Source organism: Entelurus aequoreus, linkage group LG03 (genome assembly GCF_033978785.1).
Source record: "Entelurus aequoreus isolate RoL-2023_Sb linkage group LG03, RoL_Eaeq_v1.1, whole genome shotgun sequence".
In the NCBI taxonomy this organism is placed as follows: domain Eukaryota; kingdom Metazoa; phylum Chordata; class Actinopteri; order Syngnathiformes; family Syngnathidae; genus Entelurus; species Entelurus aequoreus.
In genome coordinates this window covers 68,943,234-68,970,633 of record NC_084733.1, presented here as the reverse complement: position 1 = coordinate 68,970,633, position 27,400 = coordinate 68,943,234, and the positions used below count along the sequence as shown (strand labels likewise).

At 37.7% G+C, this 27,400-nt stretch overlaps 2 protein-coding genes and 1 long non-coding RNA gene across 7 annotated transcripts in view; 1 reads left to right on the top strand and 2 right to left on the bottom strand.

Annotated features, from left to right (window-relative positions):
• Positions 1–256: 256 nt before the first annotated feature.
• LOC133646796 (uncharacterized) lies at positions 257–6,503 on the bottom strand. Its single transcript, XR_009825343.1, has 4 exons — positions 6,090–6,503; positions 4,723–4,788; positions 4,548–4,612; positions 257–544 (listed from the first exon to the last, which is right to left on the bottom strand). It is a non-coding gene; the product is annotated as an uncharacterized LOC133646796 (long non-coding RNA).
• fam174b (family with sequence similarity 174 member B) lies at positions 6,091–22,942 on the top strand. Of its 4 annotated transcripts, XM_062042572.1 has the most exons (5): positions 6,319–6,353; positions 8,918–9,080; positions 14,755–15,450; positions 17,616–17,747; positions 20,911–22,942. In XM_062042572.1, exons 3-5 carry the CDS (start codon positions 15,164–15,166, stop codon positions 20,912–20,914), a joined length of 423 nt encoding a protein of 140 aa, XP_061898556.1. In that variant the 5' UTR covers positions 6,319–6,353; positions 8,918–9,080; positions 14,755–15,163; the 3' UTR covers positions 20,915–22,942. The 4 variants fall into 4 exon arrangements, with proteins under 4 accessions (XP_061898553.1, XP_061898555.1, XP_061898552.1 ...); XM_062042569.1 differs by lacking the exons at positions 6,319–6,353; positions 20,911–22,942 and adding an exon at positions 6,091–6,295 and having other exon boundaries at positions 17,616–17,766; XM_062042568.1 differs by lacking the exon at positions 20,911–22,942 and having other exon boundaries at positions 6,295–6,353; positions 17,616–17,766.
• st8sia2 (ST8 alpha-N-acetyl-neuraminide alpha-2,8-sialyltransferase 2) overlaps positions 21,107–27,400 on the bottom strand; it is a 43,859-nt gene continuing 37,565 nt past the window's right edge. The window contains exons 6-7 of one of the 2 annotated variants that reach the window (XM_062042567.1): positions 26,860–26,995; positions 21,107–26,779 (exon numbers count right to left, since the gene is read on the bottom strand). In XM_062042567.1, coding sequence (XP_061898551.1) covers positions 26,723–26,779; positions 26,860–26,995 — 193 coding nt within the window. In that variant the 3' untranslated portion in view covers positions 21,107–26,722. Of the gene's footprint in view, positions 26,996–27,400 lie in introns of both variants that reach the window. The other variant, XM_062042566.1, reaches the window with a different exon arrangement.

Below are 27,400 nucleotides of genomic sequence, written 5' to 3'. Positions count from 1 at the left end.
ATACAAATACAGATTTTTGAAAAAAATCACATTTGAGCAATAAACCATTGCTTTAAAAGGCTGTAATCCAGGATGGCAATCTTTTTCGCAATTATGTTTCTTCCAAAAAGGTACATCTGCCAAGCTTAAAGGTTGTCAACTAAGTAGTGAAGTTATAAAAACCATAAACATACATTTGAAACATCAAAATGTGACGCTTCAGAATACTTTTAAAACAGCCTTCATACATTGCAGATATAACAAACCAAAGAAAAAATACAAAACATACACTTTATTTGAAAACAGTATTTGAAAACAGTATTAATTCCAGTGTACAATTGCCGATTTTCTGCTTCTCATAAAACTGAAAAAAATCGTCCACGACACAGCTCGGAACTGTTTCTATGTCCATGGTGTCTTAAAAAAATTTAAAAAAAAAAAGTCCATACGTATTCCGTAGAAGAAAAAAAAAGCTTTCAGTTTTTCAAAATTTGCCATCTTCAACGCTATCTTCTCGTTAAAACAACGCTGTCTCCATTGTCAGCGAAATCCAGTTGAATCGGGTCTTGATGGGACAAAAAAAGAAGATTTTGTAAGCCCACAGAACATGTAATATAATCTCACTGTGCAACAATCAAGAAAATTAGTACTGTTCGTGCACATTACCTGATATTTAGGAACGATTTAACAAAGAAATTCAACAACTGACCACTAGGGGTTTGGCCTAGCTAAATCACCCTTTTGTTAGACAAAAATGCTATGTATCCAACAGCAAATAGTCATGGCTAAAATGAGAACCACTAACAAAAAGCAGTGCCACCAAAAATTATTAAGTGACGTTAATGTGACCTTAAGCGACCTTGATCAAAGAACCAACTATGGAATAACAGCTGAGAAAAAGGAAAGTGATTTTTTTTATTAAGTATATGTAATTATTAAAAAATTAAATTATTTTGAATCATAACATCCATCCATCCATTTTCTACCGCTTGTCCCTTTCGGGGTCACAAGGGGGGGGGGGGGGAAATATAGGGGGTTTGGAGCCTATCTCAGCTGTATTCGGGCGGAAGGCGGGGTACACCCCGGACAAGTCGTAACATCCATCCATCCATTTTCTACCTCTTTGGGGTCGCTGGAGCTTATCTCAGCTATAGCTCCTAATTATTGCTTGTATTGGTCGTGCTTATTCAGGGACCCAAGTTTTATGTTGATGAAAATGTATTGAGGGGTAGTTAGTGTTATTGGGCATTCAATTTAAATTCAATAATTGCTGAAAACCCCTCAGTGTTGAAATTGTGGAGATTGAGCAGCTCGTTACTACGATCATGGGGTATTTGACTCTTCAGGGTATTTCTCCCAATCCAGTATGAATAATAGTTTCACATCATCTGGTGTGGTTAGTAGAAAGTAACAGATTAAATGCCATACGTCAATGGGTACCAATAATTTTAATTTGCATTAGCAAAGTAAAAAAAAATCCAAGGGAAAACAAATACCATGACCTAATTGTGGCCAGTTAAAAGCTGACAAGAAACGCATCTGTGTTAAAAGATGAACTAAAAAAAGGGCCATTTTACACAAACTCTGAACTATTCCCTGTCCATGAGGATTTTCCTCCGATTTTGTTTAGAATCTAGAAAGCTTTTAGTAGCCCCAAACTTCTGAAAAATGTTTCCAACTTTTAGTGACGCAACAGTGCAATAACACAACAACTCATCTTCAAACTAATTGTCCATCAAGCAGTATGGTTTAACTTGCAGTTCGGATCCAGGAAATACAATGTCAATGTCAAATATAATTGTATAATAAACCATGCAATATATGCAGGCAAGTAATTTGAAATTCAACCAAAAATAAACATGGTAAGGACATACATAACATGGATTTAAACCCAGTCCTACAGTCACATTTTCGAAATGTCATACTTTTGTTTTCTTCCCACCAAATTCATGCCATTGTACCAGAAAAATGTGGAAACTTTTCAGCCGACCGATCACCTTAGCGATCATACCAAAGTGTGAGCAGTACACCATTTATTAAATTGAACAGATGGGGGCCAAGATATTTGGGCCCCCTAACTATGTAAACCCATTATGATATGCAACATACCAAAGTGATATGGTCTACATTGCTTGCTAAAAACGAGGCCTATGGTGGAATTAGCCATGAAACAACTTTTTAGAACAAAGTCATGTACATATCTTTGCTAACAATTGTAATTAATAAGTATTGTTGATAAAGACTCATAATTTGTCAATCATCTTTTCCAATCCAAGAATTAAAAAATACACATCTTTATAAATCAGTTTGAAAATCTTCATTCAATGCCTAATTAGATGTGCAGTTACATTTGGAAGATTTCTAATAAATATCACAGAATCTATACAAAAAAATGTTGTTGCATAGAAGCAGTTATTAAAAAAAGAATAGTGGGATACAATTGCGGCCACTTGAGATGAGTGGGTAAGGTTCTCAAGATAGGGTTGTATTGCTTTTTGGGCCTTATCGAGAGTTGCCACTTGACTAAAAAATGTTAGTATTATCATTGATTAATGAGTTAGTATATGCTGTGCGTCACAAGAATGGGCGCAAACTAGTTGGTACAAGTTGATCAATGATGCAGTCATAATGGCTCTGTATAAATTATGGGATACTGGGGAACTTTTTTGAGAATTATTTTGAACTTTGTATCGTACATGTATATCAATGGGATTTATAGGTGTTTTTGGGCTCGTCGTCTTCAAAATGCATTTCCCAATGAGTAAATACAAATATCATTCCTTAAAATTATAATTGAGGACAAATATATTTTTAAAAATCCAGTTAAATGTTACGCATTGGGCATTTGCTGATTAAAGGTTTGAATAAAAACTTGGCGAGTTGTTATATGCTGTGCTCAATTGCTTCTTCATGATTTGTGATCAATGGGAACGAATGCAATAGTGTGCCATATGAGCAAGTGAATGTGCCATGGGTGAATTATTTAATTTGATTATCAGTCTTCAGCCAATCTGTGCATTATATATTCAGTAGTTTGATCCATATATTGCTTTCTGATCGTCATTAAGTCTATATCCTTTGTTTAGTCCTTGTTTTCTTAATCTACCATGGAAAGCAGGAGTGAGATCAGCCAAAGTGCCATTTAAAACAAGCGGCCTATTTAGTTTTTAATTTTCATTGTCCAAGTGTCCAAAATACAACTTACTATACCGCTTTTCCATATCCATCCATTGTTGTACCAACTGCTGATGCACATTGATTATATGGCAGTGCATTGAAATTGTAAGGGTAAAAAGCACAACACACCATTAGGTGTGCAAGGGCGGTGATTCCAAATCTATGTTCACACTGGAGGGTAGGATGTCCGTTTCGGATTATTTTGTCAAATTTGTTCTTTTTTTGACATCGTTCACATTGCAAAAAATGCTATGTCCAATGTGAACGTAAACTGACTCGCAAGCAGACATGACGTCATGCGTACTGCAGTGTTTACGGAAGTAAACAAGGCTCCAATTCTAGTTGGTCTCAGTATTGGAACATTCATGGCAATTTCAAATATTTTGTGCAATCAGTCAATATTTTCTCAACCTAATTACTGCGCGTAGAAGATTAGGAAGGAAAAGGGCAAGCATTTTGGTCTTGGCCGTTTTTGGGACATTTGTGACAACGTATGCTATAAAGAGTGTGTTGGCAAACAGTCGAGGCAGCAGTGATGGAACATTGTACATCGTAAAACATTATTTTCGGCTGTATGTTGCTCATTTGTCAATTATTGTGCAACCCTCTATTTTGGGCAAGAATGACGCTCATCGCTTTTTGATGATGTATTAGTCGGATCAACGCGACCGGAGCACGCAAACTGCAGTTGCCTTGCATACATAGCTGATTTATAGCCACTAAGAAGGCCTGAGTCGGATTTGAAAAATTTGAAAATTGCACGGTTCACAATAACATGGAAAAAATCCGATACAGATCACATACGGACAAAAAAATCTAAATTGACCAGCACTGTGAACAAGACCTAAGTTTATGCTTCTTGATTGCAAACATCACTAAAATCCCAGCACGGTAAGCCTTGTTCTTGGATAATAAACAATTTAATTGAATTAGCAATTAGTAGGTTTGAGTGCTTTGGCATGTTCGTGACATTCCATTTACTATTTTCGGTATCTCATTATTACGAACTATGGTGAACATCGCAGATTGTGCCACCAACCAAAATCTGGCATCCCCCATTTTTGTCCATGTTAAAAAAACACCTCTAATTCATTAAAAGCGTATCACTTTGAAACGTGAATGTTGCCAATTGTTTCTATTATTGATATATACAGCATGATTACAATGCGATTTTTGGTTCCTGAACTTCGTAGCACTGGAAACATGGTCCAAGAAGTAATCTAAAGACAGCGTTGAAAGATAGTCATTATTTTCAATGTGCATCTGGTAGCAACATCTCTGAAGTTATAACAATTGTACAAAAGAATGTACAATGTACAAACATAGCAACTTCTAACGTTTCCGGTTTCGAAAGAGGTACTATGCAGAAAGATTAAAAAAAACATACTTACAGTTCTACCCTGGAGAGAAATTTCTACGAATCCATCCGTAATGTCGACATACCACGATGTCAACCCTTTAAATTAAAAAGTTGAAGGTTACAGATTAATAAATGCAATAGCACCCCCTACTGGCAGTCAAGTCTTGAGCTATCCTAAACACTGGAAAAAGATTAAAAATACATACCATTTTTCTCAAGTCAGATGAGCTGTTTTTGTATGTACTGCATTGTGTAATCAGCAGAGGGAATACCTGCAAAATACAAAATATATGTATTTGAATAAGCAGAAACATGAATAAAAATGTATGAATTTTGTAATTAAGGCATTCAAGTACATTGCTGCAATTGTATGGCATGTTGATAAAATGGGGTAATTATCAAAATAGAATGCATATTTTGTTAGGAAATGTGGCGCTAGCTCTACCATGGAAGCGGATTATATTTGTTCCGAACTGCCCAATCCCATATGGAATAAGTGAGCAAGAACATTTTGCTTTGTTCGATGAATACCAGTAATTTCAACAATATACAGAATGTGATGCAAAGTTTGTTGAGTATTTCCTTGAGTATTATTTGTATTGGTGTCATAAGCAACCACCTTGTCTGACTGTGGAAATGTGTTTATTAGGAATATATTTGTTTAATATTTCGTTATGAATTAAGTAACTTATTTAGAATTGACTAATGACAAATACACAATGTTCATGTTCTCTAAAATACTTCAACATGCATTTCATGTTTATTCTGACAAGGAAATGCAAAATGCTGAAATTACATATATGTAGTCCTTTGAAGGGTTAAAAGCCAACACCCTATTTTGAATTTGGACATATACTAAGATTTTTTAATGACATATAGGGTTTGATTTCAGTAACACCAAGTGCAATGTATTTGAGAAGTCTTCAGTGGATCAATTTCTGAAAATTCTTACTTTTATTTTTTTAAAGAAATTACGCATTTACAAAACATGCTAAAATGGTGTTAAATCATGTTAAACGTTCTTAAATTATTGTACAGTCTGCATTTGCACACGGTGTACTGGACTGTGTGGTTTGAAAACGTGGATTTTTAAAACATTTTTACCAGTATGGAATTCGACGAAAACATTAAAAAATAAATGTGAAAGAAAATAATCAAAAAACCCAAATCCAGTTGTGTATGTCCTCGTGTATTTGTATACGGTTCAAAAAACCAAACATTTTCTTATTATCGTGCTTTTATTCGATAAAGATCCCACAGGGCATTTGTCCTTTCAAGGACAAAGCAAATTTTAAATGCGTAGGTCGAAAAACGTCGAGTAAAAAGGCTTCTTTCGAAAATTGTTGATGCAAACTCGATTTGTAGCCAGCAATAAAGACATTTGCCCTCACAACAACACAATAACAAGCACGTTTAAGCATAATTTATGGTTTTATTCGTTATTCGCTGACAGCACACCCATGGCCATTTTTTTTACAACACTGCGTCTAACTGTCGTTCTTGCCACCATTTTGCCGTACACATCTTCGACGAATTTTACTGCCCTTAACAATAATTCTTCAAATGTTCTTACCCACATCTGCAGCTGAGACTATCCCCCGTCGTCTACCCGGGTCGGCGTCGTGTTTTTGGGCCATTTTAGTGGTTTATTCGACAGCATCGCTGGACGAGGTCTCCTCTCCGTGCTGGTCGCCTTGCGCGCTGTGTTGAGTGTGTCGTCCTCCCCGCTTCTCCGCCTCTCTGATATCCTTCAGCGGCTCTGCCCACTTTGCTCGCAACGTAAGCCAGACTCCACTTCCTCTCCTTCCTCGTTCAGCCAGTAATGGCGGTCGGCTAAGTATGAAAACATCGTCTTTTATTCCTCCCTCGCGGCAAATACTGCTTTAAAACCATGAACACATGTCGTCGAGGTATACAATTTTAAAATGAAATGTATTAACGTCATTTGGGCGTCAAACCACTTGGACCGATCTACAGCAGTTTAAAATGTAGCCTATATGATTCAAAATGGCGACCCGCCAAAAACACCTGTTAGGCTAATTGCATTTTTCCTAAGAAAAGTTACTATTTGAAGGTTACACATGGAATTGTCAATTTAAATGGACGATAGAATTGTGTGTAGAGCAGTGGTTCTTAACCTTGTTGGAGGTACCGAACCCCACCAGTTTCATATGCGCATTCACCGAACCCTTCTTTAGTGAAAAATAAAAATTGTTTTTTTTTTTCAAATTCAAGACAAAGTTATATGTTTTTGGTAACACTTTAGTATGGGGAACATATTCTAAGTAACAAAGACTTAATTTAGAGTTTTTAGACACTAGGGGAACATATTCTCAGTAACAAAGACTTAATTTACAGTTATTTGGTTAGGGTTAGAGGGTTAAGGCCAGGGTTAGAGGGTTAGGGTTAAAATAAGGCCATACCGTTGAAATGACTAGTTAAGAGCCAATATGTTACTAATTTGCATGTTAACAAGCAACTAATTAATGGTGAATATGTTCCCCATACTAAAGTGTTACCATGTTTTATTACTGGTGCACAAAATGAACCGTGCATGAACATCACCTTGTTCAAACAACAAAACCAACACAGCGCATGAACTCAAAACAATTTACACATCTGCAAATCAGTGTGACTTCTGCTGTTGCCGTATCCGTAATATGCCGATAGGGAGAAGTTTTTATTTACACGATGAGTTGGGTGGGTCTTGACCTCCGCCGAACCCCTGAGGCCGACTCACCGAACCCAGGTTAAGAACCACTGGTGTAGAGTATTAGGTTATTTCAATTGTATATTTTGCTTTAAAAAAATAGCCATTTTGAAAGATTTTAAATGGCGACACTTTCATGTTTTTAAAACGCTGGAAATTACATTGTTAAAAGAAAACTTACTTTTAAAGGGTCACATTTTTAAATATTGTGGTCAATAGAACTGTGTGGAGAGTAGGGATGTATACAGACATCCATTTTCTACCGCTTGTCCCTCTCAGGGTTGTGGGAGGGTACTGGAGCCTATCCCAGATGTGTACAGCTCTGGTAATGGGTACATTCGCACCCACCTGCACAAATGTACTTCAAAATGTAACAATCAAAATAAATATGACTTTTTTTTTGTTTACCAGGGCATGCATATATTACATGCATTAGTTTGACCATTTAAAATCAACGATAATAAAAAGGAGATGCTTGGAAATAGCATAAAAATGCCCCAAAAACGTGGAAAAACGCGATTCATAGCGTTACTTTTTGGTGTAACCATTATGAGGGTTCTGTTCAGGTATATTTCTTTTATATTTAGAAAAATCATCATATTTATGTATTACTAAATTTAAATAGGTATTGATCAATCTTTAAGCTGTGTGTATTTGATTTTAGTTTGCTTTTGACATCTTATTTAGAATTGTAGTTGAAACTTTTACAACCTTGTGTTGCGCTCATGATGGCGTAACCAAACTAGATTTAATTTAATGATCTTATTTTGAATATTCCCTTTTTTACATTTAGTATATTTAAATATTCATTTATAAACATTGAATACATTTCAAATATCAATAAAATGCAATTGCCTTCATCTTATAGGGTAATGTTTAGTTACACCAAGTCATGAGCGTAACACTAAGCTTCATCACTTTGACTTGTAATATCTCTAATTCTGGTGGTTTTTTATGCTTTTTTCTTTTTGGAACATGTACTTGACATATAATACAATAAAGTCCCATAAAAATGTATGTTTCTAGCAATACTTTAAGTTTGCCTTTGAAAGTAACCCTCCAATGTCCATTAGTGGAGCTGTACACCTAAAGTAACACTCCAATGTCCATTAGTGGAGCTGTACACCTAAAGTAACACTCCAATGTCCATTAGTGGGGCTGTACACAGCTGCATTCGGACAGAAGGCGGGGTACACATTAGACAAGTTGCCACCTCATCACAGAGCCAACACATATAGACAGACAACATTCACACACTGGGGCCAATTTAGTGTTGTCAATCAACCTATCCCCAGGTGCATGTCTTTGAAAGTGGGAGGAAGCCGGAGTACCCGGAGGGAACCCACGCAGTCACGGGGAGAACATGCAAATTCCACACAGAAAGATCCCGAGCCTCGTATTGTGAAGTACATGCGCTAACCCCTGGCCCACCGTGCTGCCCTTATTTTGTAGGGTCACATTTTTAAATATTGTGGTCAATATAATTGTGTGGAGTGTAGGGGTGTATCCAGCCATCCATTTTCTACCGCTTGTCCCTCTCAGGGTTGTGGGGGGTGCTGGAGCCTATCTCAGCTGCATTTGGGCGGAAGGCGGGGTACACCCTGGACAAGTCGCCACCTCCTTGCAGGGTCCACACAGACAACATTCACACACTAGGGCTAATTTAGTGTTTCCAATCAACCTACCTCCAGGTGCATGTCTTTGGAGGTGGGAGGAAGCCGGAGTACCCAGAGGGAACCCACGCAGAACATGCATACTCCACACAGAATGACCCAGAGCCTGGGGATCGAATCCAGGACTTTCTTATTGTGAAGCATCAAGTGAGCCACCGTGCTCCCAAGTAGGGATGTAACAGTAAGCAAATTTCATATCATGGTTATTGTTGCCTAAATTATCATTATTATCACGGTATTGTCGAATGTGCTCAAAAAGTACCTATACACACTTATAAACAATTTTTTTTTTTTAATAAATACAATAAATAAATAGTCACACAATATACTTTCTTGGCGGAAGAAATATGTTATATAATAATGTTGTCCTTGCTACCCAAAAGCATATTGTTTTATTTGAGTGTTTCCATAGGTTTGTATTCTTCTGTTTTAACGTGTAAAAGTTTTTTTTTAATGATAAAGAAAAAAAAAGTGTGTTGGGAGCAAAGGTCGGTTAGAGTGTCCGCCCTGAGATCGGTAGGTTGGAGTTCAAATCCCAGCCGAGTCATACCAAAGACTATAAAAATGGGACCCATTACCTCCCTGCTTGGCACTCAGCATCAAGGGTTGGAGTTGGGGGTTAAATCACCAAAATGATTCCCGGGCGCGGCGCCGCTGCTACCCACTGCTCCCCAAGGGGATGGGTCAAATGCAGAGGACAAATTTCACCACATCTAGTGTGTGTGTGACAATCATTGGTACTTTAATCTTAATCTTAATTTCTTAAGGAGGAATTAGCCTGAGATCCTTTTATTTAACGACACATCTTTTTGACACAAATTCCCCTCATTGATAGCCTTGGACTGACCCCCATCTTCATGAACTCGTTGCTTTTTTTCTTTGGGCTCGCTCCCACCTTCAGGAAACCATGGAATCTCTGACCCATTGGACTTGTCTGCCTTCTTTTTCTATAGAGTAAACAATTATTTATCAGAGATCACTTTGGCAGAGACTTGCTTTCGGAGGCACCGGCTTACGTACGCAATCGACAGACTTCTTGCGGGACTGAGACGAACACTGTAACATTTACATGTGGCCCGTTTTAGTAAATGCTTTTGAAAACTTCCAAAGATCGGAATGTTCAACAAAAGAATGTGTGCTCGAGTCTCCAACAATGATCTTTTTGATTCTTCTTGACAATTAAGAAATCTGTCATGAATGTCTTTGAATTAAAACATTTTCAAAAGTGATATTCCATATGCAAATATCTACATTCAACAGGGGAAAACCAAAGCTGGCAAACTTTAGGCTGTCCGGTCAGTACAGCCTATGTGTAGCTGCTGGTCTATGGACTCTGCGGAATGCATTCCACCCCCGCCGTTAGCCAATGAGATGTTGTACATTGCAGCGCATGCCCACTGCACAGGAAAATTTCTCTAAAAAGATCAGCCGCCTAGCAACAAGAATGTCCTGCAAGGGCGGGGTGTACAAATGTAGCCATTGTACATGGAAGGAACACAGCTTTACTCACTGACTGGAAGAGAAGGTTGCAACATGGAAGTGGTCACCTAACATTTGTGTCAGGTTACACTGCACAACCCACTCGGTAAACTGTCAGCTACTGTTTTGTGTTTTTGGAAATTGATACATAGCCACTTTTGAGGCTTTTGCTCCATTAATAAACACATTTAAATTTCTCATTTAACTCGATAGGCACAGGATGTGTACTGCTGTACAATAATCTAAAAACTATTCTTGAAACATTGTGAAAAATGCTTGTCACAAAGTCTCTGGGGCAAATGGATCCTTGTATACACATAGACTAATACAGACACTGGTCTGGGACGGTGTGCCTTGCAAACAACAAACAGGATTGCATTCATTAGTGTTGTGTTTTTGGAAAAAAAAGACTACATCCACCTTTTGCACACAACACTACAATGCATGTTTATCTTAATCAGTCCATAGAAGCACATATTTACATTTAGTGTTTTCTAAAATCTTAACAAAAGTCAACAACACACAGTTACACCCTGACTTCTTCCTTCTTGTTCAACTTTTCAAACAACTATAATGACTGCTGACATAAAATGTGTACAATAGCATTTTTTTAAAGATTAGTACACAAGCTCCCAAACCAGTTTTAACTGTTAAACCCGATCGGAGCTGTTTGTTTGCACAGACACATCAGGATGTGGAGTTAGTTCCTCCTTTGACAAAGATGTTATATGTCTTCTAAAGTAGGTCTAAACCTCTCTAAAAAAAAATAAAAAAATAAGTCAAGCTGATGAACATGCACTGTATGACAATACTTGAATATAATGTGTCATATCCTGTAAAAACGATGTTTATATACCACTGCTGATCTTAAATTGCCTGTTGACCGCATTCTGCAGTTGCTCTGGGCTGCCATCTGGTGGTTTCTGTATACAAGGGCGAATAAAAGAAACAGTCTTCACAAATGGAAGATACCTGTTGGATGACCCGGACTAAAATGTGAACACTTTACATAAAAGTAATATTGTTATTGGTACACATAAGTTATAGCTAAGGAAATGTGAAAGAATGTTAAATTAGGCATAGTAGTATTTCTAGTACTTTAAAAATGTCTCATTCAGCTACTTTGTTTAGACTTAGACAAACTTTATTGTTTAAGGGAAATTGTTTGACACACTCTAGCTTTAATGTAAAGTAATGAAAGTCTCAGGAGCTACTTTGATCTTCTGACACTCTTTCAGGCGTACATCAAAACCATGTATGTGGTTGCAGTACAGGCTCAAAAAATAGTCCACAAAGAACAAGGCACAAACATATGACAACAACAGAAATATTAAAGAAAGCAAAGGCCATAAGAGACATAAAAGAAAACAGAGCGGATGCATCCTGCTGCCACCTCAGCGATGCCATTTCTACATACAGCCTCAAAAGTAAAACGCAATAAAAAAAAACCATGGGAAAACAAAAAATGTATTCAAAAGTAATAAATGATACATGTTGTGCACATACAACAGCATCATGTATAGACAAACGACAAAACAAAAACACCATCTTAACACCCACTTACGCAATGCTCCACAACATTGTTGGCTGGGTGGCCAGAAACAGAATAATCTAACTCTTCTACTCAGACAAAAGGCTGGACATCTGCCAAAACATTCACCTCTGCCTGTTTGCCTGTGCTATTATTTTTCTGACAAATGTACACGCTTAACCCCAAAGTTTGATCCCATAAATCAGTTTGACTTGAAATTTCTCACATTATGACAAAGCACTGTAAGTTTAGGGTGTTTCGCCGAAGCGTCACACAATCCGGTACACGCCTTTAGGGGAGTAACAAGCACACGTGATAAATTTGTGCAAGATTAGCCGCATTTAGGGATGTAACGATTTGAAAATGTTATAATAAGATAGGCCCGCGACCCCGAAGGGAAAAAGTGGTAGAAAATGGATGGATGGGATATTGTGACCAAAGTTATCACGGTTATCATAACTATCGCGGTATTGTTGAATGTGCTCAAAAAGTACTTGTACAAACACTGAAACCTTTAGATTTGGTTAAATGACTAAAATATATACACCCACAGTTAGAAAGCCCACTGTTTTGTGTTTCTTATGTTTCACTGATAAATGTTTTGGCTGGTGTTGTGGCATCCTACTCTGTTCAGCGCTCATTGAACGCAACGTAAAAACACCTCAGAGTCATATTCCTCTGAGTATATATTGATCACTCTGTTGTTAGAGAGCACAGCTTTTAGGTTCAAAGTCCACATTTTGTTTCTGTAAGTTTAAATCTATAAATTTAGATTAGGTATGTTGTTTCTTAAGGTTGATTGGCAACACTAAATTGGCCCTCGTGTGTGAATGTGAGTGTGAATGTTGTCTGTCTATCTGTGTTGGCCCTGCGATGAGGTGGCGACTTGTCCAGGGTGTACCCCGCCTACCGCCCGAATGCAGCTGAGATAAGCTCCAGCACCCCCTGTGACCCCAATAGGGACAAGCGGTAGAAAATGGATGGATGTTGTTTCTTAATGGGGAAAGATGTTCAAGTAGCAGCATAGTGGAAATACAAGTTGACTGGATATGCTTATTTGTGGTTCATTGTATCCATTAAACCCTATCCAATTTTTATTTAAAATCCATATGTGAAAATACTGTTAAAAATGTCACAAAATGCCACAAATTCAGTCAGCCATTTTAATGTCCTGCTCCGAACACCTTCGGTAATTTTTGTGAATTCTACGTCACTGTAGGAGGAACGCTTCTGTACTCTGACCATGTTATAAGATCAGTCATATTGAAAATACGCCAAATTAAAAAAAAAGACGTGTTGTTTATTATTCACAATCCTTATGTAGGTTAAGAACACATATGCTTGGTTTTTTTATGCATTCCAAATTGTAAATATATAGCTCACTATTGAGCCGACAGATCGAGGGTCCTCTATTGCGCCCATTATACTCGCTATAAAACACCCAGAGAGCGCTAACAATACTCCATCCACATGTCGTGACCTGAAAATTTACCAAATATGAGTGAATGCAGCTGAGATAGGCTCCAGCATCTCCGCGACCCCGAACGGGACAAGCAGTAGAAAATGGGTGGATGGATGGATGAGTGATGATATAAGCGCCAACATAGACGGGTGGTATTTTAGCGGCATATTGATAGCAATGAGCTAATGCTAGCATACGCTGTTGTTGAGTACTACAAGCCGGCGGCTGCTTTTGCTTTGTCTCAAACTTGCTGAAAGTAAATTCTAGATTAATTCATGCATCTCTTACCCGGTAGTCAACAAATATGGCCATGGGCCGACAGGCTGGTCGACTTTCATGTCCCAGAGTTGGCGAAAAAGACGCTTGTTGTAGCAACTTTTTTTTTAACCTTTCGTGAGGATTGTGATTGAATCTTTATCTAAACCGAATTATGTGAGCGTCAGCACTTAAGCCGGAGTAAAAATATTACTGTAATCGTTTGTTTTATTATGGTTTAATGTGGTTAATTTGTATGTTTAGCACCTAGCAATACTGCGGATGCTATAGTGTTTCAATAAAGCTGCATCCGGGTAGCAGTCAGCTTTCTAAAACTTATTGCTCATCCTCTTTGTGTTCGGGCTCAAAAATACAAGGTTCTGGATCATAATTTTTTTCCAAAAGTCTGCTTGACTAGCTTTGTTGTTTATGGGGAAAAGATCTGTCGTTACTCCTGCTACATCACGCGATCACATGACTGGCTTCCTCATTATCTCACCAAATGGCTCAAGAATCTCTGTGAGATTGATACTATTTTGATACTATTTTTTTATTCGCAAACTTTGGACGTTATTATAGATTATTATCTCTTTTATTTAATCTAGCTCAAGTGCGTTCATGAGTTTATCAAAGTGAGGCTATCAATCCCGGTTTTTCGAAAATTTTAAGTTTAAAATGGTAATATTAACTATCAAGCGTTTTACCGCAGTGATCATTAATACCGTTTATTGTTACATCCTTAGTCGCCATCAAGCAAAATGTCTCTGCAGAGGCATAGGTGAGACATTTTTGCTTTAATTATCAGGCGAGCAATTCTAGTGTCCATACATCCATTTTCTACCACTTGTCCCTCTCGGGGTCGCGGGGGTGCTGGAGCCTATCATAGCTGCACTTGGACGGAAGGTGGGGTACACCCTGGATAAGTCCAATTCTAGTGTATATATTGTAAATAATAATAGGTTATTTATTAGCATGTGAGTGACAGTAAATAAGGCAAATAGCATATTGTTACATTTCTACCTTATCTTTGCAAAGGCAAACTGTTGGTGGCAGTTGTACAAATTGAATAAAAAATGTTTAGTATTGAATTTAAACAGTTCACACAACAACCATTATCTTTTCTTTCAGATGGTGACGTCAAACTGATGACAGCGGTGAGGAGATCGTGACAATTCCGAGGTTTCGTGGAGGCGTCACTCACAAACCAGGAAAAGTGGGCGGTCCTGCTGGCTGAGCTCTTCCGGCCGAGGAGGCGTAGGTGGGCGTAGGATTATCCCAAATAATCACTCATGCAATCACGAAGGTACTGACTGCTTCAACGCACCTCAAGAGGACAACATTTTGGAATCTAAAATCAATCAAAATCAAATCAATCGGGACGTTAATTTTTATGTCGTACGAGTCCAGATGACTGCAATCGTCCTGCAGTTTCTTTCAAGTGAAATAGGAAATTCCCTGTCTATAATGTGACAGCTGTCATCGCGTTTGCGCTACTTCGGAGAAATACTCGCCTCAATCACGTCGGCGAACACATGACATGGCGACTTTTTACTTTGCTTTAACTTTTATTCTGGTGGCGGCGTTTTGGAGCGTCGACGGCGAACCCCGGACATTGTCTTCTCCCGCCACGCCGTTAAACGCAACATCATCAGCACCCGTCATCCACAAGGACGACCGGAGCGACAACGACAATGCCACCGACGCAGCCGTCGGAACCCGAATTTCGACACTCATGACGCATCTGCCCACTCTCAAAGTGGTCGTCATTCTCACCTGCGTGTTGACAGCTGCTCTCATCACCTGCCTGCTCGTCAAAGTGGTCAGGTAAGCTAGACCACAGGGTCAATAATTGCATGTCTCTTTTTCTTCTCATTATTATTATGTTGTTCCTCCTTTTCGTTTGTGTGAAGCCTCAGGTTCCTAGCAGATGAATCAATGACAAGCATGTGATAGTGTTCACTCCATGTGATCTTATTGGGGCAAATATTAAATGTCAGGGTCTATTCATAATATGTCTTCAAGCTTAATGAATCATAACATGACTTAGCATATTTCTGCTAGTTATCTATGCATCTTTTTACTGAACATTGTAATCTTTTGCATGTAGTATTTAAAGGAGAACTGCACTTTTTGGGGAATTTTGCCTATCATTCACAATCCTTATGCACACATCTTTTTTAATGCATTCTAACTTATAAATAAATGCTAGCAAAAGTCAGCTAAAAATGGAGCCAATGGGAGCTGCTCAGTTCCGCCTATAAATAGCTTTAAAATGTCCAAAAAAGCCTCCATCCATGTTTTATATATATATATGCTGCAAGTATGCAATGTCGTAACAGGCACATTCATAATAACGTGATATTTACGTATTTTGCTTATTTTAAGCGTGTGGCGGTGTATTATTTCACAGACACATCACAGCGTATGCTTTTCCTTCAACAACAACTATTAATCATGACAGACTTCATTAGAAACAACAAAGACTACTTTGGGACCAATGATGATCCAGAACCATATATTTTTTAGCCCGAATATAAGGATGATGATTCACATGTTTTAGAAGCTGTGTGGTAAACCGATCCAGCTTCAGTGAACCACTAGCAATATTAATATTGCTAAGTGCTAAACAAGAAATACAAACTATGAACATAATAAAACTATGATACGATAATGGCTTTTTGCAGATATCCGATATTCCGATATTGACCAAACCCTTAATTACAGACACCTATATCAACCGATACCGATATCAACCGATACCGATATATACAGTCCTGGAATTAACACATTATTATGCCTAATTTGGACAACTAGGTATGGTGAAGATAAGGTCCTTTTTATTAAAAAAAATAAGATAATAAAATTGAAAAAATAAAGTAAAACAATATAAAAACAGTTACATAGAAACTAGTAAATAATGAAAGAGTAAAATTAACTATTAAAGGTTAGTACAATTAGTGAACCAGCAGCACGCACAATCATGTGTGCTTACGGACTGTATCCCTGCAGACTGTATTGATATATAATGTAGGAACCAGAATATTAATAACAGAAAGAAACAACCCTTTTGTGTGAATGAGTGATGGGGGAGGGAAGTTTTTTGGTTTGGTGTACTAATTGTAAGTGTATCTTGTGTTTTTTTATGTTGATTTAATAAAAACAAAAACGATACCGATAATAAAAAAAACGATACCGATAATTTCCCATATTACATTTTACAGCATTTATCAGCCGATAATATCGGCAGGCCGATATTATCGGACATCTCTAAATAAAACAATTACTTTCTGCACAATGTCTGCTCTCACTGGGATGCCGACTGATGGAATGTTCATATCTTCCCATTTAGATGAAGAATTAATCATAATCCTCACGCAGGTAAAAAAAAAAAAAAAGTGCCGCAAACAAATGGTTTTTGTGTGTCTTTCTTGCAATCTCCGGGTCAAAGTTGAATGTCAAAATTTACCAACTTCTCATTTTATGACAACAATTTACTATGCAAGTGAGAGGCATGATTTATATTCTAGAATTAACTTTCACCAACTCATAGGCGATGCAGCTGCTCACCAGCTCAATATGTCAATATAGCAGCATTAGCTAGTGAGCGCTCTGTGAATACGGCACCACTAAAAGTAGTTTGTCTGCGTTAGCGCTTGTAATAATGATATCGCGAATACTTGGTTAATATTCAGGTCACGAGATGTAAATGGAGCATTGTTGGCGGTTTTTGGATGTTTTTTTTTAGTAGGTGTAATAGTGTACTCCCTCAGCTGCATTGTTAGCCTCCTTGTACTTTCAGTATATTGCAAACTAGAATGCCTTAAAAAAGAAAAACATATGTTCTTGTCCCACTAGAAATTGTAAATGATAGGTAAAATTCCCCCCAAAAAGTGCAATTCCCCTTTAAACCCTTTCTAGTAGTCATGAGGTAGTTTTTGTTCTGCGCAATCATTTGTAACTAACCCTGTGGTCATTTTTTTTGTGGTGAGATCTGGGAGAAGAATCCGGAAAACCCGAAAGTATGACATTATCACGACACCAGCTGAGAGAGTAGAGATGGCCCCGCTCAACGACGAGAATGACGACGAAGACGATTCCACTCTATTTGATGTCAATTACAGGTTTGTTCTAAACAAATGAGCGCAGTATTTACATGAAATAATTCATCAGGAATATAGAAAGCCCCGAAACATACAATTCATTACAAGTGTTGTTGTTCGTTAGTATTGCTATACATACTTCCTTGTATAGATAATCTGTTTCAGTTGTCAAACATCGCTGGAAAAAACACAATTAAATCTCTTAAGAAATTTTAATTGCCACACAAGCATAATAATAAGTTAAATCGCTGTGAAACCTAAGAACAACAATCATGGTTAAGGATGGTCCTACTGAAGGCGAAGCTAATCCATACAGACTCTTTTCCGTATTATCTGTTTCCCTATTTTCACCCATACTGGTTTAAATGTAGCTTAATGATATGTAAAGCGCTTTGAGTCTCTAGAGAAAAGCGCTATATAAATATAATTCACTTTACAATTCACTTCTCTCTCTACCCTCTGTCTCATACACTGCGAGTGTGTTGCTTTCCCTTGCCTCTGTAGCCAAAGCGCTTGCTCATTGTAGACCTTGGTATAGGTAGTGCCTTGAGATATAGGACAGGATAGATTGTATTTATCCCACAATATATGAAAATGCAGTGCAGAAACAAAAAGTCCACCAAAATCAATGTAAAAAAACACATAAAAACAAGAGGAAAACAGAAAAGGACATACAATACATTAAAAGCGCACAGACCTGATGCAACCAGCTGCCACTTCAGCGACACCATTTCAACATACAGGTACAAAAATAAAACAACGAAACAAAACATTTACAATAAATAACATGTTGCCCACACACAATTGCACCATGCATAAACAACAAGACTAAAAACATAATTTCAACATCCACATACATACCATGGCCTCTGCAGTGCTCCACACCATCGTCTGCTGGGGAAGGGAGCAGCACGGCTGGAGACCGCTACAGACCCAACAAAGCGACCAAGAGAGCCGACTCAGTTCTAGGCTGCCCACTAGCTCTTGGCCAATGTCCGGTCCTCGCGAATGAGCGACAATCCGCCCAGGGAGACCGAAGTGGAGACTGTCGTTTCCTCCGCATCTCCTCCGGTCTCTCCACATGCGCAGAGATCCAGCAGCTGGTCTCCGGTGCTAACAATGCCATGGCCAAAAGGCTCCCCCCGGCAGATCCAAAACGTCACAAAAAAGCACCGCAGAAGTCACGTCACGCAAGTGCCACCCCTTGTTGTGCAGTCCCGAAAGGACAAAAATTGCATTAAAACTACGGGGAAACCTCAAGAAGACAAAATGAGGATACACAAGAGCGCAGAGCTCTGCAACCAGCAGTCTTTACAGCAGGGGTGGGCAATTAATTTTTACCGGGGGCCGCATGAGCAACCCGAGCACTGCTGGAGGGCCACATCGACAATATTTCAATTAAATTTTGCTCAATATTATTTTTTATATACACCGTAAGATAAATAATAATAATAATAATAATACTTAATAATAATAGTAATACTTCAACATAGTGTGTAACAGCATTCCATGACTAATATAAATAAATTAACATTAATAATAAATGACAGTAAAATAAGCACACGTATGACTGAGGAGTCATAGTGTAACTTTGTGTGGTGTTTGAGTTATCCGACTTTTTGTGTGGCCGTAAACGCACCAGTGGTTTAGTGCTATGCGTGTTGGTGACAGATGACAAGTTGGTTTTGGCCTGGTTTGTACGGCAGAAAATGACTAGTTTTTCGAGATATAATTGTTTTACTCATGTTTTTGGTGTGGTTATGTCCGAATATAAACAGTTTTGCTCAATAAAGTGATCGATATAATTCCTGTCCTCGAAGCATCTCGATAGACGTTACAATAATTGAACGGTGTTCAATTGAACGGTGTTGATGAACACCGTTAGGGCCGCTTGTTGTCACTGTCACTCAAAGTTGCATTGCAAAATTACATAGAATAAATATGTTTATTTTGTTTAGAATTCAGATGGGATTTGATTTGGTGCGCGGCATATATTTGCTGTGCGCAGCAGACGCTTGAGCAGTGCGCAATTGCGCAGGCACGCACCTTAGAGGGAACGTTGCTTTGCAGTCAATGTCTTGTTGGAAACACGGCATTCGTCATCAACTTTTCTCTTTTTAGCGTCTCGGGTGTAAATCGTGCATCACTTGTCGCTGCATGTGCACCTTCACTCGCAGGTTACACACGGACACACGCCCATAAATAATACTTTTCAAAATAAAAGCAGCACAGTTGTATTGCGCGCACGACATAGATGTTTTTTCAACTTTATTTTGTAATTTATAATTGGCCTCACACGGGCCGGATGCGGCCCGCGGGCCGCAGAATGCCCAGGTCTGCTTTACAGTGACGCCATCCTGGAAAAATAAATGCTCATGTATCCCCTGCTGTTGCAGAGGTGTAGTGTACAGTTCGAACTTCTGTCACTAGGCCCACTATGGCAGCACAAAACATTTACATAAAACAAAGATGACGGGGAGAAGACGCAGTCGAAGTGGGGGCGCGTAAATAAGACCGCCCACAAAATGCCGCATGCTGAAGAGACTATCAGAAAGCAGTTTGAAGATGGTTTGTAAAACATCATCTATGCAAAATGTCAAACAAAGAACTGCCATTTTGTTTTGTAAACCAAAAGGACGTGTTTTAAATGTGGGAAAAAAATCATAATATGACCCCCTTGAGCTACTGGTTAAACCAGGGGTGGGGACCCTTTGCTGATTTGGCCATACACAGTTCTGTACAGCATCCTATCTAGCCCGCCATGCAATTAAAATAAACAGAGAAAAATCCCATAACATAGTAAAAACATTTTATTTTTGTACATTAAGTATGGCTCTGTTAATTTACTACATTTTATCCGCATATGGATTTCCTTCCTTCCAGGTTGCAAGAAGTTTTATTAACCTCAATTTGCTAAAGTGCAGACTGACTTGGTTTTGACCGCGAGAGTGGACGCCCTTAAGTGGATATTTTCAAGCCCAGTAAATGTCTAGATAGACAATAGTACAAGTTGTAAAGAAACAGTGATGTTGACACAAGGTTTCACCCTTCCGTCCTTTCAATTGTTCGCTTCCTTGAGGGGAGCTACGGCGTCCTGTTATTTACCTGCCATCCACTAAGCTAGCACTTGCATACTTCTACCTTAAGGTATATAAAGCCAGTAACAGCGGTTTTGTCTTTGCAGGTGAATCCACCATGGACCAATATTTGTCTACCTGGATCAACTAAATGGACGTCAGCTTATTATTTTATGTCCACCAAGTCTTCCCAGGGACATTAGCCAGCATTTATCAACCACAGTAGTTTCCTAAGTAGCTTCCTCAAATGCCACTCGCCTGTCAGGCTGATTGGGGATGAATCACTACAAAACGTAGAACTTCTTGTTGTCGACTTGTACTCGATGGGTGTTCTTTTTAATAGAGCCACTGCAGGGTATCCCATGCAAGAATTGTGCAAGCCCTTAATTTTAACTTTCATACCAAATGATGTCTACTAACAAGTATTTTGTGAATATATACTGTGTAAGGCTCTCTGTTACAATAGATGGGGTCGGCCTATATTTTTTTACTATGCGTTTATATATTTCTAAATTTCTGTCACGTCGACTGCAGCTTACATGTTTAAAAAAAAGAAGCTATAATTGGGTATTTATTCATCTGTTTGCTATGAAAGTGATTTATCCTATTTAAGGAATCTTATGACAACACAAAGACGTCATGTCTTGTTTGATTTTAAACACTGAACATTGTCACAACAGTTGGTCATTTTAATGTAAGGGTGGTTCGTGTAAGGAAAGGATAGGATACTTTATTTATTGCAGAGGGACAAGCGGTGGGAAATGGATGGACAGCGGAGATACAAAACTCCACAAAAATAAGAGGGGAACAAAGGAAATACAAGACCTTAAAAGCCAAGAGCTGATGCAACCAGCAGCCACTTCAGCGGCGCCATTTATACATACAGCTACAAAAGTAAAACGCAAGGTTAAGTAATGTGCTTGTTTTGAGCATTAATGAGGCCCATTGTCTCAACCATAAAGCACACACTAGATGTGTTTCCCACAACAACCAACCAAAATTAAGAGTTACGTTTAAAAAAAAAAAAAAAAAGAGGTACAATAAACCGGGAGCTTAGGTTTTGCAAAGATCTTTTAATAATGAATATGTTTTTGTTTTCATTCAAACTATCACTCGCATTGTTCCTGTATATATCCAACTCCAAATGCATCATCACTGCAGTAGTTTTATTTTCAGTTTTGAACATACATACAGGATAGAATGTGAAAGTTTGTGAATGGTGTTTAACATTCTTTGTTGGTATATGATATGATGCATTTGATAACAGCGTACACAGTTCCTGTTCATTCCAGTATTGTATCATAGTAAAATGTATCTTTTATTGTACATGCAGATAACCCTGTTCTGGTGAAACTGTGGAAAAAACCCTGTTCATCTAGTGAAATCTATTCTGTAATTCTATTTGAACACGATCATCTGTGTGCCTATGTTTAATTTCTCTAGTAAAATATTTTCCTTATAATTATGTGAGTTATTTGAATAGTGCAGCCAATTTCCTTAAGGCTGTTCATGATAAAAGTATGGAGGTTAACTTGTGAAAGCTTTTTTGGTCACTGAATTTATATAACTGAAGATGTTTGCGTTTGAATTTTGCGATCTGAATTTTTTACATCAAATTATGCCGACAATTGCATTGAATAAAAAACTAAGTCAAATTTGTGTGTTTAAAAAATCTGTTAAAATTTAGTGTGTAAAATAAAAAAATTGTGCACTAAAATTCATTGCAACTCAAGACCCACTTCCGGTAAATTAAGACCGAAGCGATCGATCTTGTCTTAGGGCCAGCCAATGAAGCCTTAAGTTTTAAGTCACATGAGATGGGTCTCAATTTTTATACTGAATTTTAAAACACTGTATTTTGACAAATTGAATTTTTAAACACACATTTGTATTTAATGAAACAGTTCGCATAAATTGTTGTCAAAAAAATTCAGTCCACAAAATTAAAACGCAAAAAATTAAGTTACATAAATTCAGTGTAAAAAAAAAAAAGCTTTTGTAATGAAGACACAAACTAACCTCCATACAGAATACTTTGAAATGTATTTGTGCTTGATTTCCAATAGTTTCCCACGTGCAGCCACAAAGGTCTCTTCAGTTTCCATGTTTCTGAAAATAATAAAAAGCTTTTTGCTTTAAGGCCTTGTTTTTTTGCCACACAAAATACATTCATCTTGTCGTAACAGCACAATTTAAATGTCAATTAACAAGATACATTCGTTATCTATTAAGCATTGTGTTTTATGAAAAACAAAGCATGCATAATATGTTTTGCTGTAATTAGGACAAAGCATTAGAAGATGGCTGGATGGATGGAATTAGGACAATATGGAGAAAGAAAAAGCAACAGTAAGTCACTAAGGGAACTGTAGTTTTCCACAAAAAGAGTCATTCATCAGCCTCAGACTGTTGACGTCCTTTGAACAACGTTCATGTCTATTCCTAACTTAATAGGCAGCGCTTTGAGGCAATGTGGGACTCAACAGGCCTACCCTGTCACAACACTTCTATACTACATACTCGTCACATGACAGGTTCACCAGAGGCTTCAGCATTAATTGACTATTTTGCTAACGTATAGGCACATACATTACCTTGCAAAATGAGCTAAGAAAGTGCTTTACTTGAAGACAACCTACAAATAAAAGCTAACCCTAAGATAATAAAAAAGCGATACAACTCCCATTATAATTAAGCTTAATTCTTACAGTCACAGCTACATACAAGAAGTTTATGTTCTTCCACGTCCGTTTTTGGACTGCGAGTTTCAAGTAAGAATCAGAAATACTAATTTCTAAACATATAAAAGCAGTGTTAGAATGACACTGAAAAGGGAAATACTGTAAATGTTAGGAGTCGTAATTTTACGTCATAGTGCAGCAAAACAAATTTTAAAAGTGTTCTTTTGGGAATTTATTCTTGTAATTATGACTTATTGCTCACAAAAAATACACGTTTATTCTTGTCATGTTTTGACATTATTCTTGTAATATTAACACGTTTGTATTTAATAAAAAAAAAAGTAATCTCATGAACGTTTTTCTGTAATATGATGAGATTTTCAAAAATAGATTTGTATATTTTTAGGAGTTTGTTAGATTTTAGTTTTTAGGTTTCGTTTCATTTTGGAAAATCAAAACATTTTGCATTTTGTTTTACTGTACCAAAAATAAACCGTAATTGGGGCATACTATATAATATTCTGACTTATCTTTGATGAAAACAATTCTTGTAAGATAAAAAAAAAAACATTTTTGCAAAATCACACCTTTATTCCTGTAATACTATGACTTTTTCCTCATAATATTACATTATTTTAAAACACAACTTTATTTTATTAAAACAAACTCATTTTCCTCAAAGCTCATTCCTATTAGGGCTACACAATATATGAGGAATGATGACGCCATACATATATCAGCATTAAAAAATTGTACAAATTACTAAAGAGGTGAGATTACTTGTACAGCGCTATAAGTGGGTCATGGTGAGCAAGTGAAGCGCTACTTTTTTTTACTATTTGCATTGCTGTAATCGGCCAGTCGTACACTCCCCCTGAGCTCATTGTAAACAAACATGGCGTCGATTGTGTGGGACATCTTCACTCTTTTTGAGAAAAACCTTCCGCGTGCTATTTGAATCAAATGTTCTGCAACCATTCCGCCACGAGGGGAAAAAAACATTTAGCTTCAACACATCAAACCTTATCAGCCACCTGAAACGCCAGTATCGCTACGACGGGGTTTTGAAAGCTGGCGTTTGAAAAGTGCAAAAAGTTTGAGACGACCCGCCGGCTAAAGAGATCTGTGAGAATGTTGGACGACCAGCCCTTTGCCACCGTTTGAGATACTAACTTTTGTCAGGACAAATCATAAGTCTTTCGCACTTTCAGGTGTGCACAAATTACACTTAAATCTGAATTGAAAAAAATTATAGATATAAACGAGTTATCGGTATCGGTCTTAAGAAGAAGCAAATATCAGTATCTGTGTGAGAAAAAAACATGCATCCCTAAAAACTGTTTTCATGTAATATTTCAAAAGTATTAATGTATGATTATTTCCCCCAAAGTAATGTAAACAATTTTTTTTTCTAGTAATAATGATTTATTTATGTACAGTATATTAGTACTCGTGTAAAATTGCTTAATTATTGTATTCTATTTTTAACCTTATCACTATGGTTCCCTTTATAGATTACTTGTATAAATATTGTATATTGCTTATAATAGAAACAATATCCACATACTTATTAGTTAAAGGAGCTGTTTGCAATTTGCTCAAAGTTACATTTTTCAAACCAAAAAAATATAACAAGGACACCAGCAGCTAACTTATGTTACCATTAGTGGTTTAACGGAACATATATAATTTTTATGTGTCTATAATTTTCACAATTACTGTTATAGGGATGTAACAATATGAACATTTCATATCACGGTTATCGTGACCAAAGTGATCACGGTTATCAATTTTATAGCGTATTGTTGAATGTGCTCTAACAGTACTTATACATACTGATATATTTTGACCAAGTTATTTTTTTCAATAACTAAAATGGACATACTTAGAAAAAACCCTATTTTGCATGTTTTGTGTTTATTTCTTAACTTCTATTGTTTTAAATATCGGTTTTGTGCTGCAGCACTTTAAGATATATTTAAATGAAAAGTGCCTAACATATAAAATCTAGTATTTATTATTTCTGGTGGAAGTTGTGTCCTACTTTGTTCAGCGGTCTTTGAATGCACCATAAAAACATCTCAGTCTCTTATTTCTCTGAGTATAAAACAATCACTCTGTTTTAAGAGAGCATAGAGTGTCTGCCCTGATCATTGGTACTTTAATCTTTAATATATTTATATAAGTTTAGATTGGGGTATGTAAAATAGGGAAAGACGTTAATGTCTCTTATTTTCATTTTTAGCATGTATGCTAGCAAGTTGGCGCGAGTTAAACAAAATGCAGTTATCAATAATAATAATAATTAAATAACAATACATATAATAAATATTAATTTAAATTCAAATAAGTAATACTAATTTTAGGGAGGTCTACTGCGATCAGCATTATTACCATTGATCGTTACATCCTTAATTACTAATTATGTTGAATAAACATTTCAAGAAAAGCAGCTAACAATTTGCCGTCATGTTGGCGTTACAATAGGCTATGCATTTAAAAATAGCCAAAGTTATAGGCTAAACTTTGTTAAATTGCTTTTAGCTGACACCAATCAAAGCTAATTTGTGTCCATATGTGTTCCGTAGGGCGTGTTCAAGTCAAAAGAGGATGGGATATAATGAAAGTTAGCACCCTCTAGGCAGCCGCTGTAATGTTGCAAACATCCCCTTTAAAAGAGTGTTTAGGGGAATTTATTTAAAGCACATTTGAGGACAACATCTTTTTTTTACATTTCTAAGAATATAGACCTTTTATACATTCATAAGAAATGACATTCTAACCTCCAGTAGAGGAAGAGCTGGTGTTCTTGACTAACTATTGGCAACGTCTGTGCAAACAGGCCTGTGTGAACAGCTGCTACACTCCCACATTGTGTCCACTTCACGTCTCTTGGGGCTCAGTACAATACTACATTCTGCCTTTTTTTTCTCGTTTCACCTCTTAGGTAACAAGGACATGATCACATGATTTAACCCTGTGAAAGTAGTAATCCCAATTCAGGTATTCGATTTGTAGCCCAAAAAATCCTCACAATGAACTCTCCTTGCGAGAGCTAATTGTGTTGGCAACTTTTTACAAGGCAGACATAGAAAAATGCCAATGCCTTTAAAGAAAATGCATGACCCCAAGTTGTATAAAGGAATGCTGCCAGTGCGGTTAGACCAGGAAGTGTTTCCACAGAGATATTCCACTTAGCTATTTTCTTTGCAGCTCTTCCTGCTGTTCGCTCTCTGCGTCACAGCTCCCAGTGTGAAGCCGCAGCGCCCCCCGTCGGTGCAGAGCGCTCAGTGTCCTAAACTCCAGAGGCATGGTGTGGGGACTGGAGCTGGAGGTGTACTCGTATTTTAAAGCGTCGTAGTAGTGGTACTTTACCGCTTTGCCCTGCGGGTCGTGGGGGAATGGCCAGAAGCCGTAAAGATGGATTTCCTGACAGAAGCGAGTAGCCATGGTGTACATCAGGAGACCCGTGGTGGGGCGCTTGATGTGGACGTTATTGGTCAGCCAGTACCTAAAGAGACAAAGACGTGATGTTTAAAAATGGTTAAATATAAAGTGTTAAGGCCTTAGTGCCTAATGCATTCATCCAACCAAGCAACAGGTAGTGCAACAGACTAAATCCAACAAAGTTTTTTTGGAATAATTGTACGTTTTCCCTGTAATAATTCAAACATCGCGGGGGGTGCTGGAGCCTTTCTCAGCTACTTCGGGCGGAAGGCGGGGTACATCCTGGACAAGTCGCCACCTCATCACAGGGCCAACACAGATAGACAGACAACATTCACACTCTAGGGCCAATTTTAGTGTTGGCAATCAACCAGGTGCATGTTTTTGGAGGTGGGAGGAAGCCGGAGTACCCGGAGGGAACCCACGCAGTCACGGGGAGAACATGCAAACTACACACAGAAAGATCCCG

Bases quoted from the DNA above. Each gene is read 5' to 3' on its own strand.
- fam174b (XM_062042571.1), top strand. From the start codon at position 15,164: ATGGCGACTTTTTACTTTGCTTTAACTTTTATTCTGGTGGCGGCGTTT. The intron at 15,451-17,615 runs GTAAGCTAGACC...TTTTGTGGTGAG, and splicing joins CTGCTCGTCAAAGTGGTCAG to ATCTGGGAGAAGAATCCGGA.